The 21,218-nt window shown below is 43.6% G+C and overlaps 1 protein-coding gene across 1 annotated transcript in view; it reads left to right on the forward strand.

Annotated features, from left to right (window-relative positions):
* The window catches only part of GALNT17 (polypeptide N-acetylgalactosaminyltransferase 17), a 428,034-nt gene extending 409,266 nt beyond the window's left edge, over window positions 1–18,768 (forward strand). The window contains exons 10-11 of the mRNA XM_051992009.1: window positions 14,739–14,906; window positions 16,321–18,768. Coding sequence (XP_051847969.1) covers window positions 14,739–14,906; window positions 16,321–16,443 — 291 coding nt within the window. The 3' untranslated portion in view covers window positions 16,444–18,768. The remainder of the gene's footprint in view (window positions 1–14,738; window positions 14,907–16,320) is intronic.
* Window positions 18,769–21,218: the final 2,450 nt, after the last annotated feature.

The following is a 21,218-nucleotide window of genomic DNA, read 5'->3' on the forward strand; positions in this document are numbered from 1 at the left end:
TAGCTTCTAGAAATGGGTAGTGACTAAGGTTGTATAAGAAGAACTGTTTGAATAAAAATATCTAAATTTGAGTCCATACAGATTCCAGGAGAAAATAGATTCAGCCTTAGAAAACTTAGGTGGTGATTGTCCTTCCCAATACCCCATTGCCAAAAGTCTTTCTTTGTCACAAATGTGTGGGGTCCTCATGAAGCCTCAGGTAGATATTGTATAGCTTTCGACTGGGTTCCCTAGGGTGTCCTGAAGCTCGCCCCTACAGGTCTGGTTTATCTCATGCAGACATCACTCTTCCAGGATTCATATTGAAAGTCCCAAATCCCCAGCCTTTCAAGGTACATAAGGGCATCCTCTAGCCAAGGGAAGAGGAGGAGTCTCAGAGGACTGGCCATAACCTCTTTCTCCTGTGGCTGCAGTGACCTGCCCTATAATCCAGGCTCCCAACTGACTTGCTGTTTTATTTAAACCCTACAAGGCATTAGTGACTTTCCCCAATCAATCCCAATACACATACTTCTTATGTAGCATCATTTCATTTTATCCAATGGTTTTCATCCCTTCCAACTTTCTTGGGGACTTTTCTATACCTAGTTAAATCCCATGGATTGATTGATTCAATACATGCTCTGTCCATCTATGGAGAATTAGCCATTCCTCATGCCCGTGACAGATCTCTCTTTCTTGCCATATTACTTAGATACACTCTTCTGTCTAAAAAGAAAGAAAAAAAGGAGCAGCCACTTAATGAACCTAAATTATTTTTCAGCGCTGTCTACAAAGGTCAAAGAAGCACCTACAGAATTAAACTTCCTTTGAAGTCTAATTAACTTCACTGTTTCATAAAGAACTAATACTAGAATAGTCACCGGAGAGGATGTAAGGTTAAGGTCAGCCACAAGAATAAGGAAAGCAAAGAGCCGGGCCAGCCTTGCCTAGCCCCACCACATCTGGTCAGCCACACCTTTCTTAGTCCCCACAATTTTCCCAGCATTACCTGCTCATGGACTGTTGTCCAGGTTGACAAGACCCAAAATGGAGGGATGAGGAAAGCAGGGAAGGTTCTCCCCTAGATGGTTAGAGACCCAGAAAAGCTGATTTCAGAATGACAAGACAGGGCTTTCTGGGTCATCGTCCCTGATTAGAGAGAGGCTTGGAGTGTTTGTACCAAGAGGATGGCAATCAGAGCAGAGAACATGAAAATGATCTCATTTGTCGTAACCTTAATGAGAATGGGAAATGTGGAGAGGCTCCGGGTCTAGATGAGTGGATCTCCTTCAAAGTGGTTGATTATCTGATGTGGAGTGGCTCTGGGGGAAAGGCTTTAAGGGGCCGAGAAAAGATGGATCTTCCTCTTTCTGACCATTATATTATGGAGGCTCCTCAACTCCTTTGTCTCTTGTAGGGTTATGGGTCTAGACCTGGAAGAGAACATAGGATCAAAGTGTTAGGTCACGAAGGTCGTGAGATCTAAATCCTTCATTTTATACATACGGAATAAGAGATAATAGGGTCCTAAATATAGAACTTGAAGGAACCTTGGATATCATCCCCCACTATTTTACAGTTAATAATACAGAGAATACCCAAGGTTACTCAAGGTCAAAGGCAGGATTTGAATCCAGAGTTTTTGCCTCTAAAAGTAATACAGTTTGCACCATGATGGATCAAGGAAGAGAAGATGGGATATCAGAGCAAGGGAATAAAATTCTGAAATGGTTCCCAGACAACGACCAGGTGGTTGCTTCCTCAGGAGAGCAAGGCGGTGGTTATTTTTGTAGTAAATATCCATGAGTATGGCTGGTTAGTATTTCTGAAAGGCTGTGAAAAGGGAGGTCCCTGTGTTCTGCAGGAAAGGGGAGGGAAAGAAGAGAGAGAGGGAGAGAAGAAAGAAGGGAAAGGGGGAAAAGAAGGGGACAACTTGAGAATTCTAGAAGTGAAAATGACCTTAGGGATAACTCATTTATAAATTAAGGAAGAAAAAGGGAAAAGAGGAATCCAGATTATTTTATCCACAGTCTACCTTGGACACATGCTAGCCAGATCTATCACCCAGTCTCAGTAATCCAGAAGATTCTGACAATGAATTATAGATCGGTGGCCAAACTATCCTAATGGAAGAACTTTCCACAGTGGAAGATCCCCATGATGATGAAATCTCAAGTCCAGAGAACAACTACAGAACAGGGATGGAAAGAACCTGAGTTGGTAGCTAGGGCCTGAAAGTACTTTGTGTATATTTTATGTGTACAAAATATTTGATTTCCCTGATAGAATGGAAGGTTTTAAGGGCAAGGTCTGTTTTAAGACCTTGAGAAAATCTCTTAATTGATACCTCCATTCCTTAGACTGTGAATTGCTGATAATAATAGCATCTATCTCTTAGTTTTGTGAATATCAAATAAAATATTTTTGGCCTGGCACACAGTAGGGCACTATATAAATGCTCATTCCCTTCCCTTCCCTTCCCTTCGAGCACCTAGCACTGTGCTTAGAACACAAAAGCTTTAATAAATGCTCATTGATTGTGTTGAAATTATGGTTTTGCTAGTAATTAGATATCTCTTCTCTGGCCTCAGTTCCCTTCTCTGTAAAATGAGGATGTTGAATGAAACTTCCTGAGACAGTGGTTAGAAGGATAGAGTTGTAGACATATGAATTGAGTTCAAATTCTACCTCAGATGCCAGCAAGTCATTTAACTTCTCTCAAACTCATGTTCCCTAGTTGTAAATAAGAGCATCGAACTCAGAAGGCTGTTATGAGGCCCAAAGGCATTTCAAGTCTTAAACATTAATCAATCAGCATTCATTAAGCACCTACTGTGTGCCAGGCATTTTAGTATGTACTGAGGATACAAAAAGAGGCAAAATCTGGAGCTCGTAACCTAATAGATAATTATGGTAATTATCATTGTTCATATTCTGAGTCCAAAAAGTGTTTTATGGTTAACTCTTGGTTAGCCAGATCTGACCTCATTCACTAAGCATTTTAATGAGTCAGAATTTTACTCTGTCACCCCAGTAATCTCTTAAGGTGCTATTTGCTCAATGGCTGCAGACCCTAAGTTTACAGTCCCTAGAGAGTTGAGAATGCAAATGACCCAAAACCCATGGGCTGTGACCAATGATGAGATTTGCATGACAGAAATGACTATTATTTTTATTTGTTTTCTATGTATATATTGGCTTCCACCCATAGAAAGCAATCTTCTAGGGATCATTTATCTGTGTCCCTCATACTTAGTATAGCTCTTGGCACATAGTAGGTGCTCAGTAAATGTCTATCAATGGATTGAGAAATGGTATAAAAGGAAATATATGATCAGGAAAGGAAGTCAATGTCTCCAAGAAGGAGAGGACAGGAGCCACCATTGATTACTGGGTGTCAGGTGCCATGTAAAAAGCTTTACAAATCTCGTCCTCACTTGATCCTCACAATAACCCTGTGAGGTGCTGGGCCGTTCTGGTCCCTGTTTTGCAGCTGAAGAAGGCAGAGATGGTGTGACCCACCTCGGGCCACATAGCTAGTTATCGTCTAAGGACTAAGCTATTTGAGAATAAAAAGTCCAGACTGGCCTTAGAGAGAGGGCCCACAAAATGTGCTTCTTTTTAATCCCCAACATCTGGCACACAGCAGCACTTAATGAATGCTTGTGAAAAGACTAATTGGATTATTGTCTTGGCTTTCCTTCTAAGTAGAAAATCATTTCTCTTTTTGTGACTACAGATTCCTCCTTGGTGAAATGAGCTGGAAGGGACCCCAAAATCCCTCTAGGAGTCCAAATTCCACATTTAACAGGAAAGTAAACTGAGGCCCACAGAATGATAGGTCCTAAGTCACATAAGTCATAAGTAATCACTGCTGGATTTGAACACGGGACCCCTAACTTTAAAACTGAATTTCTTTCTACTATACCCCCACACACATGTGATTTCTTTTTCCACTGCATCAATTATTTCCACAGAAGACCATTCCTCAAATCTCTAAGATGTTCTTCATTGCTCACAGAATCCTTTCTTTTAATAATATAAAACAGTCCATGCCTCCATTCTAGCCACACTATTTCCAGGGGCCTTGCAGACCCCTTTGGTTTCCCAAATGGGCCCAGCACTCACCTAAAGTGACGTCCATGAGACTAGGCCACGGGTCTAAGCCCACTCCCTCATTACCAGGTGACCCCTCCCCTCATACCATCATATCATCACCTTGGAGAGAATAGCTTAACAATGGAAATCTCTCCTTCCCAAAAAGGATTACAGGATGTGTTTTCTTTATTCCCCCTTCTCACAAAAATTATAGTCATTTGTAAATTCGGTGATTGATTTTTCCCTTCCCTCAGTCCTGCCCTTCCCTCTTAATTATATTTCCAAGACGCTGATTGAAAATCTGAAGAACATTGAGAGTTAATGGCCCCAAAGTAGAGGTTCTGCCATATCAATTTGTGAAAAGCTATTATCAACCACTGAGAGCCCCCTAAGTCAAATTATGGGAGTTGGGAGCTGAGCTTTCGGCCATTTCTCTGATGGAAAATTATGGGTTAGCCTCCCTAGAAGCACGTGGCCGAGGCGCTCAGACAGTCCAGCTCTACGCTCGGGCCCTCCCTGGACACAGCTTATGATGAGAAAGGCCCCAGATTCAAGTGAAGGACAGTTTCTGGGGCAGTAAATCTGTAATTGCTCACTGTGCCGGAGACCGAAGCAGCAGAGCGGGACGGAAGGAGGAGGGGTGAATTGCTCCGCTGACCCCCAAACGGGGCCAAGCGGCCTCTACTCGCAGGATTGTAAATGCAGCCCAGGCTGCATCTCTGAGCCCAGAACGAGGGGAGAAGCAAGACTGTGCCTCCAAGGTGAGAAATAAGGGAGAAAGCCAAACCAATGGCCAGTGCGACAGAGAAAACGACAGAGAAAGCTTCATTTCCAAGGGGGTGTAAGGAGCTGGAGGAAGGGAGAAAATGGAGGAACTTGCATAATGATAATATATAAGGTATAACTGGTTACCCTGGCTCCGTTACCCGAAGGCCAGAAATGCTACATCCCATCCTTTCTAGCTTCTCCAGGATCCTTAAGGGAGGTGGAAAATATCTAGGCTCTCTGCACTGAGCCCCCACCAATGGCATTCTCTTAATTGTGGGGGATGGGTGCCCTACGCCCCCCAAACACTGAAAGGTGTTCCATTGAGCTACAAACAGGTTCGTTTTACCAATAAATATTTACACGACCTGAAAGATTTACAGGACTTAAAATAGATAAAGAAAAAGAAAACAGATCAAAAAACACCCCCCCCAACCCTATACCCATTTCTTGGGGTTTAAAAGAAGAGAGAAGAGAATCCCTTTCCCTGTTTAGTATGATCTTCACTCTCTGGACCAGCAAGAAAGAGTTTGTAGGAAAAAACAGAGCAAGACTGTCCTCAGGATGGCCATTTTAAAGACATACTTGAGCCATTTATGAGCCTGGAGTCAGAGAGACCCAAGCTGCACATTACTGGGGCTACTCAAGGGCCCACTCCCACTTTTAGTGGTACAGAAGATTTGACCTGTTCTCTTCCTGACCTGAGCCTGTTCATTCTTTTTTGGGTAACTTAGTGGCCTGCTGCTTCTCAGGGTTCATCATGGTTTTTTTTTTTTTTTTTTAACTTGAATTTTATTTTTTTCTCACTAGTATTTTATTTTTCCAAATATATGTAAAGATAGTTTTCAACATTTATTTTTGTAAGACTTTGTATTTTAATTTTTTCTTTTTAAAAAATTTTTAATAATAGCTTTTTATTTTCAAAATACATGTAAATATAATTTTCAACATTTACTCAGGGTTCATCCTATTAATGTTTAATTACTGCAGCTATCTGATCAGCTAGCTTAGCTGCCTATAGCTCAAAACTCCTGAGCTCAAGAGATCTACTAGCCTCAGTGGGTCTCTTCCATATGCAACATTTCACATTCACAGTTCCCCCACCTTTAAGTACAACTTCTAAACACTATTCTCTCTCTGTGTCTCTGTCTCTGTCTCTCTCTCTCTCTCTCTCTCTCTCTCTCTCTCTCTCTCTCTCTCTCTCTCTCTCTCTCTCTCTCTCTCTCTCTCTCTCTCTCTCTCTCTCTCTCTCTCTCCTCCTCTCTCTCTCTCTCTCTCTCACTCTCTCTCTCTCTCACTCTCTCTCTCTCTCTCTCTCTCTCTCTCTCTCTCAGTAAAGAGACACAGAATGGAGGGAGAAATTTGGAACTCAATTTTTTTATTAAAGCTTTTTATTTTTCAAAACATAAGCATGGACAATTCTTCAACATTAGCCCTTGCAAAACCCTGTGTTCCAATTCCCCCCCTTTCTCCAACCCTCCCCTAAATGACAAGTAGTCCAATATATGTTAAATGTGGTAGAAATTTATATTAAATCCAATACATGTATGCATATTTATATAATTACAGTGCCGCACAAGAAAAAAAAAAAAGAGAAGCAAAATAAAATACAAGCAAACAACAACAAAAAGAGTGAAAATGCTATGTTGTGAACCACACTCAGTTCCCACAGTCCTCTCTCTGGATGTAGATGGGGAACTCAAAATCTTTAAAAATTGTTGTTAAACATTTTTTTTTTACAAATAATTATAAGATATTTAATGAAACAAATAAGAATCTGGACTTTGTGGAGAGGTGCCTTCATCCAAAAGAGTGAGGATTTCAGATATGAAAGAAGGAAATAAAGATGGGAAGCCCCCCCCCCCACATCCCTCTCATTGCCTCTTATAATTGATCCTCTGTGTGTTGTATTGATCCTATGCTCCAATGAATGGGGGCAGGGTTGTATTTGGAGTAGAACTGGGCATTCTTGTTCCCTTACAAGGAGCTTTCTGCTAAGAAGGGGAAAAGGAAAGAATCTGATTCAACTTGGCTCCAAATGCATTTCTTGGTACATACTCTGTGCAAGGAAATAAAGAGGCAAAAAAAGACAAATTAGACATCGGGCTGCCTTTAGAGAGAAGTAAGCAGAATAAGACAATTATAAAGATAATGACCGTGGGACTCAGAGTGGGACTCTAAGACATGGTACAGACTCAGAGCCGGAAGGGACCCCAGAGGGTCCCTAACCTAATCTCATTTTTGAGACCCCTAGACAGGGGGATGTGATTTCCCCAGAATCCCACAGGAGAAGTCACAGCAGTGTCAAGATTTAAAACCAGCTTCTCAAGGGGGCAGCAACGTGAAAGGAATTCGGGTCTGGAGTCGCAGAGCTTGGGTTCAGCCTTATGCGACCCACATGAGAGCATCTCTGTGAAGGCCAGGTGAGATTGTCTACGCGGTCATTGCAAGCCTGAAAATATTGCATTTGTGTTATCTGCTAATTATATCATCATCAGCAGCATTATTAATATTATTCATTGTTATTACTATTCCCATTGTAGCTATTGATGATGATGATGATGATGATGATGAGAGCCTGGGAAGCCAGGAAGCTCAGAACTGGGGGCTTCTAGTTTGCTCACATCAGCTTACGTCTCTGGCTACAGAGTCAAGGTTTGCCCTCCCCAAATGGTCGCTTGGGTTAAGATGACTTCTACACAGTCCCAGGAAGCTGAAGGAGGTTTATTTGATTTAAATACACACATATATATTTAGTAGCCCCATGAAACCTTTGTTCTGCAGAGCCACAAAACTCATCGACGTGGGGCTTTAAAATGTAGGTTTGCACACGTTTATAAATAAATACATTCACTCCGAAGCAGGTGTAAATCAGTGGAAATCGGCAGTTTTCCCTCTAAACAGAAGCTGCAGAAACCTCATTTCTCATGCAGCCAGGGCTGCTTGGAGTATCGGCTCCTGGCTTCAAAGTGATGAAACGGATATTCAATATTAAAGCCACCGTAAGCCCTGTTTTTATGGACAATCCAATGGATTTCCCAGCGTACCCAGCCTGTTCCATGACTGTTTGCTTCCTGGGCCTTATTTATCTGGCTGTAATTGTCAGTAGACGGCACGGCCAATCTGTCCTGTCTGCCCAGGTTGGTAAATGTGGGACGATGGCCGTGTTTGTTTCTTAGATCATTTTAGACAGAAGGTTCATTTTTTTGTGCTCTCGTTATTCCCTTCTAAAGGAGGACTAATTGCATTTGGAATCTGGATGGTTTTCAGAGCTTTGGGAAAGATCATTTTGCTTCCCCCTGGGCCAAGCGCTTTCTCTTTCAGGATCGGTGGCCAAGCATGTGGGAAAATGTTCATTTCCAGCAATGGCCGTTTTCTCCTTGTTGTAAGTGGCCTCCGGAGTTCCCGCAAGGCTTTTCTCAATCTGGAGTGTCCCTTGCTCCAGCCCACCAAATATCCTTTCTGTCCGTCCTTGCGGCTCCTGCTGTAGGGTACTATGCCAAAAAATCTGCATATTTCTGGACCAAACTGGGGTGTGGTGCCATCCCTGGGAGACCTGCCCTGCCTCTTTCCAATAGAATTATTACCAACGTGATTTACATTTTGCATAACTAGGGTCTGCTGCCTTTTAACAGGTCTCTTGAATTCACATCCTTCTCCCTTCTACTGATGGGGAGAATGTTTCTGCTACATCTTTCTATTCAAAGGGGCTAAGTCCTCCTGCATTGATGTGAACCTTCCCCATTATTATATTGGATGCAGGACCCCAAACTTCCTACTTTCCCTTGATTCTCTCCAAGGTGGGCTATTCTGATTCCATTTCTCCCCTCCCTCCAAAATTAGTGACTTCTCCCACCCCCAGGAATTATTTTATGATAGCATCTATTTATTAATCAGTCTAATAAGTGCCTAGTATGTGTCAAAAATATAATATATATTATATAAAATTATATAATATATAATATTATATATAATATATATATATATATATATATACTATAGTATAGTATATGCTATACTATACTATAGGTATCTATACTATAGTAGCATAGGTACTATACTAAGTACTGAGTGATGTTATTTACTTATTGGTCAATCTAACAGCATTTACTAAGTGCCTACTATGTGTAGGGCACTAAGTACTAAGTACTGGGGATACAAGGACAATTATTAAATAATCTCTGCCATCAGGAAGCTTACATTCTATTAGAGGTGGTTCCTATGCAAATATAAGAATATACATAGGATAATTTTCAGATAAACAATAGTGTTTCCCAAATAAATTTAAGCTTCTTGAGGGCAGGGATTGTTTCATCTTTGTGTATCACCGGCACCTGTACCAATAATTGGCACACAGTAGGTATTTGATATTGCTTTTCAAGTGAACAAATGGATCTTGACAGATCATGCACGCGTTCAATTTCTACTTCTATATATCTGGATCTGTGTTCAAGCAGTTATATCAAGGTGAAAGCTTTTGAGTGCTGTATCTTAAAAGTCAATAAATCAACATTTATTTAGCACCTCCTTTGTCAAATGGAGTTTTACTTGAGCCATGAAGGAAGCAACCAGAACTTTGGGAGGCAAATTTTGTGGGTGTATAAAAACAAAAAATCAAATGTCGAGCAGCAGTATCATCAGTGGATGTCCACTTTCTTCTGTGAGGTGCAAGGACCTCCATGAATGTCTTCCTCTGATTCCTTTCAAGAGCTCAGAGGTGATCTGAAAGGCCTTACTTTTAAAACTAACTATGTGATCCTGGGCAAATCATTTTACCCTGTTTGCCTCAGTTTCTCCATCTGTAAAATGTAAAATGAAAAAAATGGCCATATGTGGTCATACTAAAACTTTTCCATGCACAACTAGGTGGTGCAGTAAATAGAACACCGGGCCTGGAGTTAGAAGAACCTGAATTCAAATGTGGCTTTAAACACTTACTAAGTATGTGACCCTGGGGAAATCACTTAACACCATTTGCCTCAGTTTCATCATCTGTAAAATGAACTGGGGAAGGAAATGCCAACCCACTCCAGTGTCTTTACCAAGAAAACCCTAAATAGGGTCACAAAGAGACAGACACCTACTAAAACATAACTGAACAATAATAACTAGTATCTCACCTTACCTGACCCAAGAAAAGAGCTAATTCTCAGTCATATTAATGCATAAATAACTGATAACAATGGGATGCTTTCCAGTGATTTTTGAAGGTTATAATAAATAGGACTTATCCTAGATTGTTCTGATGCTCCATTATGACACGGAAAATAATTCTGAATTCTCCAAAGTCCCGCATTCAGTAAACATTAATTAAATACCTACTAACTAAATACATTCTAAGGATTGGGGATATCTTTTTAAAAGGGGAAAAGCCAGTTCCTGTGTTCAAGGAACTCACAGTCTAAGGGAGAAAAATAACAAAGAAATGTATACAAACGAGCTGGATAAATGGAAAATTATGAAGGACAGACACTAGAATTAATAGAGGTTTAAAGAGGCTTCTTATAGAAGGTGGAATTTTAGCTGGAACTTAAAGGAAGCCAGGAAGTAGAAATGTGGAGGGAGAGAGAATATCAGACTTGGGGAGCATCCAGAGAAAATGCTGGCTGTGTCCAAGCTCTGGCAGAGTCTACTCAGGTGGAAGGACTTTGGGTATATTCCCAGAGGAAGAATGTGAGTGAAACAAAGGGTCCCAAGAGGCAGAGAGGAATGTGTTCCAGAGGTGACTGGCCTCCTGCACAAAGATGGGGAGGTGAGAGATGATGTATTATGTGTGAGCAACAGCAAAAAAGACAGTTGGGCTCATACAGTGCCTATAGAGGAGGGATAGACTGATTGATTGATTGATAGATGAAGGATGGATGGATAGATAGAAGGATAGATAGATTGATAGATGATAGGTAGAAGGATGGATGAATAGATAGAGAGAGAGAGGGGTAGATAAATGGATGGATGGATGGAGGGATAGATAGAGGGATAGATGGATGGATGGATAGATAGATTGATAGATGATAGATGGATGGATAGAGGGATAGATAGATAGAGGGTAGATAGATGGATTGATGGATGAATAGATAGAAGGATAGATAGAGGGATAGATAGATGGATAGATGGTTAAAGGGATAGATAGAGAGATAGATAGATAGATGGATAGATAGATAGAGCTGATAGAATAGATTGGAGCCATATTGTATAGGCTTTAAATGCCAGAAGAGTTTATATTTTGTCTTAGAATAGGAAGCATTGACACTTTTTTGAATAGGGGAGAATTATCACTTTGTTAGCCAGAAAGTAGATTGGAGACACCAGAGATGAGAGTTTAGACAAGAGATAGCTGGATTAAGCTCACAAGATCAAAGATCTAGAATAGTCCAGCCCTTCTCATTTTCAGATAAGGAAACTGAGGCCATAAAGGTTCACTTGGCTAAGGTCATCCAGGTAGCAAATTTCTTGAGTGGAATTTGAATTTACATCCTCATATTCCAAAGGTTAAATTTCTTCTAGATTGTGGATATGTGAAGGGAAAAAAAGAGATGGAACTAGAATTGAGCAAATGATTATATGGAGAGAGGAGGTAGGAAAGGGATGAGTGGAGAATGTTTCTGAAATTATGAACCTAGGACCCTAAAAACCTAGGACCTAAAAGATAGTGAAAACTAGGAAAGAGACTGAAGAAAAGGGGGACAGTATGGAAGACGGAAATAATCAGTTTCTTTCCTCTTCCTCCCATTTCTAACTCCAGCATCACGGTGATTCTTCACCAAAGTCCCTGATATTCTGACTCTACCCTTTTCCTTCCCTCACATACCCACTCTCTCATCAAGTCCTGGCCATTTAGCCTGCATGATATTTCTCTAAACCACACCAGACCTTTTGCTCCCATTGCTCATCATTAAATTGATCCATCCTTACCTACCTTGACTTTTGCCAAAACTTTCTAACAGGTTTTCTCATTTTTCATTCTCTCCACATCTTAATCCATCCTTCCTCCTGCCTCCAGACTCACCTCCCTTTATCATGCTCCTATGCAAAATAGTAGCTTATCTTTTCAAGTTCAATTCTTTTAGGGGGACATTCAAGGCCCTCTAAAATCTGAAATTATTGGACTTTTCCAGCAGAAGAATTGACACACCTTCATCCTACCACTTAACTACCCTGGGACTCAGTTTCCTCATCTGTAAAATGTAAGACAAGGTAGATCTCTTTGAGTTCTAGAGCTAAGATTCTTGAGATAGGATCTTGGGTATGTCATATACCTTCTTGCATAAATAAAATGCATGCATATGGACAGTGGATAGAGTCAGGAAGACCCATCTTCATGAGATGAGATCTGGCCTTGGACATTTGCTAGCTGTGTGATCCTAGGTAAGTCGCTTCACCCTGTTGACCTCAATCTGTAAAATGAGTTGAAGAAGGAAATGGCAAACCGTCTCTGCCAAGAAAACTCCAAGTGGGGTCACAAAGAGGCAGACACAACATTTCAACGACAACTTGTACACCGTTGTCTCCATGACTCGATTGTAAACTCCTTGAGGGCAGGGTCTGTGTCTACCCAATGGACACATTTAAGAAATGCTTACTGATTAATTGCTTAAATGATCAAGAGCCTTCAGACAAACAATACCCATATCTTCCAATGTGAATTAGTTTCTCTCTTTAAACATCTGGGTCATAGATATGCTCATTTAATTAATGTTCAAAACGCTCCTTGCTCATCAGTTGGAAAATAGCTTGATTCACCATTTCAATAAGCGTCTGGATCTCTCTTTCCCCTGAATTGCAGAAGGCAGTCTGGTGTCATTCATTGCCTTTCATTTAGTGAATTTAAATCTGATCAAATTTGGATTGGTAGCAGGAGGAGTTTTGATTTTTTCTCTATTGAAATGGGTCCCTCTTTTGCCTTTCATAATTGCTCTGGTCTGAGACTAATTTAGAGTCAAAGCATCTAAGATCTGGATCTTTCTTGAGAGGAATTAATCAATTTGATGTCATTAATCTCGGAGAACAAGATTTCCTAAAAGGCACAGGGCCCGCCAGCCTTCCCTCTAAGCAGTGGGAGCTGCTCTCCTGGATCAGACTTGGCTAAGAGATGAACTCCCAAATCCCTGATCTGCATTTCATCCCCCTCTCAGCATAGGTGCCTTTTTGTTCCCTTCCCAGATAAGAAGATAGCCCGAGTGAGAGGTTGAGAAGTGAGTGAAAGGAAGAGGAAAGCAAGTCCAACCAGCCTTTTCTTTGAGTTCAGTTGGGAAGCAGAGGGGAGATAGAGGCAGCCTGGGTCGCCCAGGTGAATGAAAGATGGCCCCATCAGTTCTGGGGAACTACTACCAGCTGCCATGATTTTACCTGAGGACCATGTGGGGCAGGCCCGCCAGAGGCCAAGGACGGTCACAAATTTCTAATTCATTCATTCAACAAACACTCATTAACATTAAGAGCTAGCATTAATGCAGCACTTTAATTTAACAGCATTAAAGAAGAGATATATTGACATCTCCTTCACCACTACACTCTAAGGACCATGGGACTTCTCCAGCTGATCACACCTCAGTCCTTCCATATTATCTTTTTTCTTAATATAATGGGAGCTCCTTGAAATAAACAGAAAATAATTTTTTTAATGGGAACTCCTTGGGAGCAAAGGGCTCTCTATTTGTCTGCCCAGTGCTTAGCATGTAATAAGTGCTTAATAAATGATTTATTCATTCATCCTCACACAACCCTATAGGGGAGGTGTTATTTTTATCCCCCTTTAAGAAAAGAGGAGATTTGAATGAAATTACTTATTCCAGGGTCACAGAGCTAGGAAGTGTCTGAGATTGAAATTGAACTTGAGTCTTTGTGAATCCAAGGGCAGCTATCGGCTAAGCCATCTAGTAACTGAAACACCACATGGAGATCCTTGTATTAGAAGCTGTGGAAAATTAAAAGGACAGCAAAGATGAACTCTGTCTTCCCATAAGTCTTGCAGAGGAACAAGACAACAAAACAGAGACCTGCAATGTGTACTTTTTATTTGGGGACTAAAACATTAAACTTGTAGGGAGTTCAGCTAATGGTGACGGTCAGCAGGGGATTTAATTTTTTGTCCTTGAGAGTGGGTGGGGGCACTGATGAGCTAGAGGACCTCCCCCTTGTTCTATCTCCACTGCTCCATCCTTGATCAGTCCCAAACGTGGACCATTCTCAGTCTGCCTCCTTTGCTCTTACTCATCTCCTGCTAAATGGTGCTGGAGGAAGCCAGACCACCATCTTGCCTGGGACCACTTCTAATGGTCTAGTTGAGAAGAGAGTTGGGAAAATATGGGTTCAAATTCAGCTTTATATATTTAAAAGGTATAACAAGTTGTACATAAGACATTTTCGGTTTCATGTGCAATCATCTTTTGTATTATGTTATGGAAATGCTTGTTTTATTCCATAAACTAAAAATAAAATAGATTATTTTTTTAATTCAGCCTCCAACACTGGATTTATCCCGTATCTACCTGCCGGGCAATGGCACAGGGATATCTCTGTCCTTTCTACAACTGCTTTACCTCCTCATATACTTTTTTCCCAATAGGTCCAAGTTTTTCCCTTGTTCTAAGCACTGGATCTGGAGCTAAGTTCAAATCTTTGGATGTAATCCCTTTGTTTGATGAAATCCACAACAAATATGGCAGATCTGGCAGAGGAGACCGAGAGGGAAGGGGTAGTCAGACAGGGTGAACGGGGCCATGAAAACCTAGGAAAACGTGGTCAAATGCTGGTCAATAAGAATAAAAACAGAGGAGAAGCCTTTGGGTTTACCATAAAGATCCGGTCTCGTGTTTAAGGCAATAAAGCCGACCTTAGGGTTTCCCAAGGTTGACGTCCTCTGTAATTCACCTCGATCACTGTTGTTTCCCCAGCTCACCCGCTACACCAGGGAAGGCTTCCTGCACCTGGGCGCCCTGGGGACCACCACCCTCCTGCCGGACACCCGCTGCCTTGTGGACAACGGCAAGAGCCGCTTCCCCCAACTCCTGGACTGTGACAAGGTCAAGAGCAGCCTTCACAAACGCTGGAATTTCATACAGGTTGGGTCCCCTACCTCCCATCGCCTTATGCTCAGCACTCATTAGAGCCAGCTGACGCGGGATCTGGAACATCGGGCTGAGGTATAGGAGGACCCACATCTGCCGTAGATGCTCCCTAGTGTTGGGGTCTTACAGAAAATCACTTAACCCCTTCTCTCAGACTCAGTTTCCTCCTATATAATAACCTTGTGCCCATTCACAGGGTTCTTATGGGGGTCAAATACAATAAAACACAGACTGTCTCAGAAGCTTTTAAAGCAGAAACTGTCCTGAGACTTTGGGGACTGCCTGCATATAAAGTATCTTTGAAATCTTAAAGCCTTTTATAAATGCTATTATGCTGATGAATGTTAATGTCATGATTAGGGTCATTATTCCTTTCTGAATTGTGTGAAAAAAATACATGGTCCAAATAGGTATTGACTTTGCCAAGGTCACACAGCCATAGGCTTACTGGCCAATCCAAGCCCAGGCTCAAACTTAGTTCTCTTGGCCCCAAACCCAGGCCTTTTATTTCCTTTTCCTCATCAGAATGAGTCACCGTCATGGGAGAATCATTGTCAACATTAGTATTCCATGCAGCGTTCAGTCTGGGTCCAGAGCTGGATTCCATATTAAAACAAAAAAAGCTAGAAAGTCTTTGTTAGAAGAAAGGGCGATATGGGAGGAAAGAGCGGGGAGGCTACAGGGGGAAACCTTGGTGAGGCAAAAATGAAGGCCATCAATAAACGGTTCTTAAAAAAATCCTGACACTGGTGAGGAAGGAAGGAACTCGGCTCCAGGAAACCAGCATGAGGCAGTCCAGCAGGCTAGACTCGGGCACTGATGCTTTGTACAATTATATAGTGAGGTTGGCCACTCTCCCTTCATCCCATTGCTAAGCCCATATACCTCCTTTCCTCCTCTCCCTTTCCCTCCTTCTCTCTCTCTCTCTCTCTCTCTCTCCTCTCTCTCTCTCTCTCTCTCTCTCTCTCTCTCTCTGTCTCTCTCTTTCTTCCTTTCTCCCCCTTCTCCCCTCTCTGTCTCTCTCTCTTTCTCTCTCTGTCTCTCTCTCTTCCTTTCTCCTCCTTCTCCCCTCTCTGTCTCTCTCTCTGTCTCTCTCTGTCTCTCTCTCTCTCTCTCTCTCTCTTTCTTCCTTTCTCCTCCTTCTCCCCTCTCTGTCTCTCTCTCTCTTCTCTCTCTCTCTCTTTCTCTTCCTTCTCCTTCTTCTTCTCCTTTCTCTTGTCTTTCTCTCTCTCTCTCTCCTCTCTCTCTCTCTCTCTCTCTCTCTCTCTCTCTCTGTCTCTCTCTCTTTCTTCCTTTCTCCCCCTTCTCCCCTCTCTGTCTCTATTTCTCTCCCCGTCTCTTTCTCTTCCTTCTCCTTCTTCTTCTCCTTTCTCTCTGTCTCTGTCTCTGTTTCTCTCTCCCTCTGCAGAATGGAGCAATCATGAATAAAGGGACAGGACGCTGCCTCGAAGTTGAGAGCCGGCCCAGCATTGACCTTATCCTCCGTAGCTGTACAGGGCAAAGGTGGACGATTAAAAACTTCATAAAATAGAGCAGGGCAAGCTGGGGAGCCTTGCCCTCTGGAACCTGCTTTGGCTCCCCCGTGCTTTCTTTTAGAGAGCATGTACTTCTTCCAGAGCCTGGGAGAGAAATCAAGGGCCACGCAGGAGCTTTGTCACCTTCTGTGGGGCTACTTTAGCTCTCGTGGATGGGGAAGCTGATGGGGTGTCCAGTGTCCCTCCCCTGCCCCAATCTGACCCCTTCTGGGAGTCTCATCAAAGAGTGGAGCTTCTTCCGGAGGGACCCCGCTGGGAGCAGACACTCCCTGGATGGGCTTACTTGGAGTCATTCACTGGGACCTCTCACCCGGGATCTAGGAAAGCATCCTTACCCTCAGCTCTCGGAGACCTGCTGCTGTGTCTGTGGCCGAGGGGGCTAATCCTTCAAAGGAAAGGAACGGTCCCATCACCCCCTTATTTCTCCTTCTCTTCTCCCTTTCTTCTCTACCAGCACCCCCCCACATGCACACACACACACACACACACACACACACACACACACACACACAGAAAAGGCCCAACCTACAGAAACAAAGCGCATTTTTTCCTTTGGCCCGATTTGCTCGCGTCACTTCCCTTTTTCATATTTTGCTGTAGGAGCCACATTTCCCCTCCCTATGGGGGGGGGCAGCTTCGGCCCCTGCTCCTCAGCCTCTCTGGAAGAAAGATGCTGACCCCCCCACCCTGCCCTGATCTGCTCCCCTCTTCCCAGGTCTTTAGCCCGCCTTGGCCCTGAAATGCCTCCTATCCCTCTGTCTGAAGCCCTTCCGAAGGGCGGAGGTCTCTGCTTTCGATGGAGGTCTCCAAGAGCTCACCCAGACATGCGGCCCCTGACACGCGGCCCCCAAACCGTGGCCGGGACAGTGCTAAGGAAGCCGGGGGCTCTGGGAGCCGAGCTGGCAGGGGCTTGCTGCTGGGTTCTGCCAAGCTCGTCTCCTTCACGGAAGCAAAAAAGCCAGACGACAAACGCTCCTCCTGTCTTACCTGGGCTGGAGAAGGAGAAATCGGCTTGGAACAGCCCGTGTCACTGGGTCTCAGTGACCTGCGGTTAAGCAAACTGTGACGCTCCCTGCGCCGAGAGCTGCTGGCCACGTAGTGGTTCCGTGTGTTCCGGAGGAAGAGGGAGAAAGGGCAGCCTGTGCCTCCGTCCTGAGAGAGGAGCCCTCGACCGTGAGAACCTGAGTTCTGCTCCGCCACCGGAACCTGACCTGGGGAGGGAGAAGCAGAGACCTCGGCTCCCCACGGGCCCGCAGAGGCCTCGGGATCTGGGGCTCGGACTCTAACCCAGAGCCCTGAGGCCAGAGCCTTTCCAGCAGCCCCGTGGGGAGGCCGTGAGACTGCGGGGCCGTGCATCCTAAAGCTATTTAATGCCTGTGTCCATAATTCCATCCCACACTCTGCTGAGGATGGAGAAGGCAGTGATTTCCTGTCTTAGGAGTAACCATTTTTCTGATGCCCTCTGGTTAGGGTACACTTATAAATTAAAATTAATATATACGTATGTGTGTGAGTGCTCTGTGTGCTGTGGGTGTGCACAAGCACACGGGTATGCTTGTGTGTGCGTCTGTGTGTACATGTGTGTGTCTGTGTCTTGTGCATGTGTGTGGGTGTGTGCATCTGGGTACTTGTGTGCTTTGTACACGTGTGTGTACGTGTGTGTAAGTGTGTGCATACGTGTGTGCATCTGTATGTGTGCATCTGGGTGTGGGTATGTGCATCTGGGTGCACGTATGTGCTTGTGTGTTTGTGTGCATACGTGTGTGAGCATTTGTATGCATGTGTGTATGTTTGTGTGGGCATCTGAGTGTGTGCTTGTATGTGTGTGTGTGTGCATCTGTGTGTGGGTATGTGCATCTGGGTGCATGTGTGTATGCTTTGTGAATGTAGTGTGTGCTTGTGCATGTTGTGCATCAGTGTGCACGTGTGTGTGTGTGTGTGTGTGTGTAGGAAACGTAGGTCTAAGTGCCGCTGGGTTTGCAGCCCCATCTCTTCACCCAGCCTGGGACAGGGACGCCTGGGGCAGCGGGTGGGGGAGTGAGGGCTCCCCACGCCCGACCACGTGTTGCTGGATAACGTGGGTCCCTCCGTGGTACCTGATGAGGTGGAGAAAGCCGACGACCGCCTCAGGCTTGCCGGGACCCCTTCGTATATAGTTCCCCGTCCCCCCATTCTCTTTGCTCTGTTCCCCCTCCCCAGGAATTGCATCCCTGTAGGAGACCTGGATTGCCGAGCGAGGCGTTCAGGGTAGAGTTGGACTCTTTCTTATTAGCTGTTGCATCATCCCCTGTGAAATAAACATGTTTTAGCACTTACCAAAATCCCGTGACTGCAGTTTGTGACTTGGGGGTACCTCCCGCTTCATGGGGGAGGGGGGCAAATTGTCCGTCAAATTCAATTCAATTCACAGCCACAGAGATGAACCCTAAGATCTGGGCATGGGGATAGTGAGGAAAAGAAGGGAAAACTTTAGTAAAAGCCAAGAAGGACAAGAAATACACCATTAAAAACATTAATAAATTAATAAAAATCAAAACAGAACATGATATAGTGAAAAGAATCCTGGGCTTAAAGTAAGAGATCCTGAGTTCAAATCCTATCTCTGACACAACTTTATGGCCTTGGGAGTAAATTGGACTGGGTGGCGCAGTAAATAGAGTGCTAAGTCTAGAATCAGAAAGACTGCAATTCAGATCCTGCCACAGACAAACACTAGCTCTTTGAGCAAATCTTTTCACCTGTCTCAGTTTTCTCATCTGCAAAATGGGAATCCTATCACCTACCTCACAGGGTTGTTGTGAGGATCAAATGAAATATCTGTAAATCACTTAGCACGTGACTGGCAGATATTAGGCAATTAATGCATGCTTCTTCCCCTTCCTCCTTTCCAGGAAGAGCAGGAGTGTGGGTGCATAAGTGGGGAGTGGGATTGTATGACATGGGAGACGCTGGCACAGGGTCTCCCAGCGTGGCGTGCCCTCATCAGAGAAGGTGGCTGTGCTCTGTGAGCAAAGCTGAATTAATTGAATTAGCCCAAAGGAAATAGGAGATTCACAAGGTTAAAGAGTCCACCTCAAATGTTCATAGGGACATAGGCCGGGCGCTGCAAGCTCTTATTGGTTCCATCAGCCACAGTTGAACTCGGGACTCTAATAGTGACGTCATTTTGGTCGCCTTTCAGCACAAAGGACAGCGACCAACCAACCATCTAATGAATACTGAGTCTACTCATGGGACTCACCTTCCTAACGCAGTAAAGCATAAATTGGGGGGAGGGATACAGAGGATTCAGGCAGAGACACGGAGGAACATATTGAGGACAAAGGCCCCCATCTGTTCTCCACTATTTCTGCTTTGATGAGCAAACACCTTATTCCTATATTGTTTAATATAGTAAACTTTCCCCAACCACCTTCTCTTCTCCACCTTATATTTGGCTCTGAAAACCAAAGCCTTCCCATTCTGTTACCACTGTTTCTCCCTCACCAAACCCCAATCCTGGATTGCGCCCACCATCGACTCCTCAACTTTTATCCTTGAATTGCTGAAGGAAATTGGAGGAAATAAATGACTTATGTAACCTCAACTGTTCTCTTCTTGTTGATGGATTTCCTATAAATAACTACCCACAGAGACTCTATCTCCTTAAGCCTCCAACACCTTCTCCTCCACTCTCCCCTTAGCTAAAAACCTCATTTCTTAGTTTACTGAAATAGATCAAGCCATTCATCAAAAGCTCTTACTTCTGTCTTCCTTTTCATCTCAAAATCCCCATATATCATCCTCTGTCTAACCTCCTTTCCTCCAGTAACTGATAAAGAGGGAGCTTTATAAATAAAGGGCTACCTCTTTATACCAAGACCAACCAATTTCCATGTTCCCCTGATCCTGTTTCCCTGCCGTATCCTTAAAAAACCATCTCCTGAAACATTCTCACCCAGTCTCTAATCTTCAGTCTCTCCTGTTACTGATTTCTTCCCCCTCTGATCTTTAAAGATATCCAAGTCTCTTCCATTCGTAATAATATTCTAGCAGACACTATCAGTCTCTCAAGCTATCATCCTCTATCTCTTCTCCCTTTCTTTTGTCACCTTCCTGGGGGAGAAATATCTACACTCATTGCTTCCACTTCTTGTCCCCTCACCCCACACAATGCGGTTCTGGCCTTATCGCTCCACTGAAAGGACTCTCTCCAAAGTTAGCCACACTCCCTTAACTGCTGGATCTTATGGATGATCTTCTCACATCCTCCTTCTTCTTGATCTCTCTCCTGAATTGGACATTGGGATTTCATGGCACTTTTTCTCCTCTTTTTTCTACTTTTCTGACCACCATTCTTATTCTTTTGGTGGTTCATTCCTGATACAATACACTGAATTGTGGGTAGCCTGAACTCCATTTCCATATCCCCAACTGCCTTTTGGACATCCCCGTCTGGATATCTTGGAGATATCTCCAAGTCAACACACTGAAAATAGAACTTATTATATCTCCCCTCTACCAAACCTTCCTATTTCTATCAAGGAGAGCACCATTCTTCTAATCTCCCAAGCTGGGACTTTGATGCTATCCCAGACTCCTCAATTTCCTTCCCTTCACATATCTAATCAGCTGCTAAGTCTTCCATGTTCTATCCCCACAATAGCCCTCATATCCAATCCCTTTTCCCTACTCACATAATCCCCACCCTAATTTAGACTTTCTAATCTGGAATATTACAGTGGCCTCCTGGCTGGCCTCCCCTTTTCAAGTCTCTTTTTATTCTAACCAA

This window comes from Antechinus flavipes, chromosome 4 (genome assembly GCF_016432865.1).
Source record: "Antechinus flavipes isolate AdamAnt ecotype Samford, QLD, Australia chromosome 4, AdamAnt_v2, whole genome shotgun sequence".
Classification (NCBI taxonomy): Eukaryota; Metazoa; Chordata; class Mammalia; order Dasyuromorphia; family Dasyuridae; genus Antechinus; species Antechinus flavipes.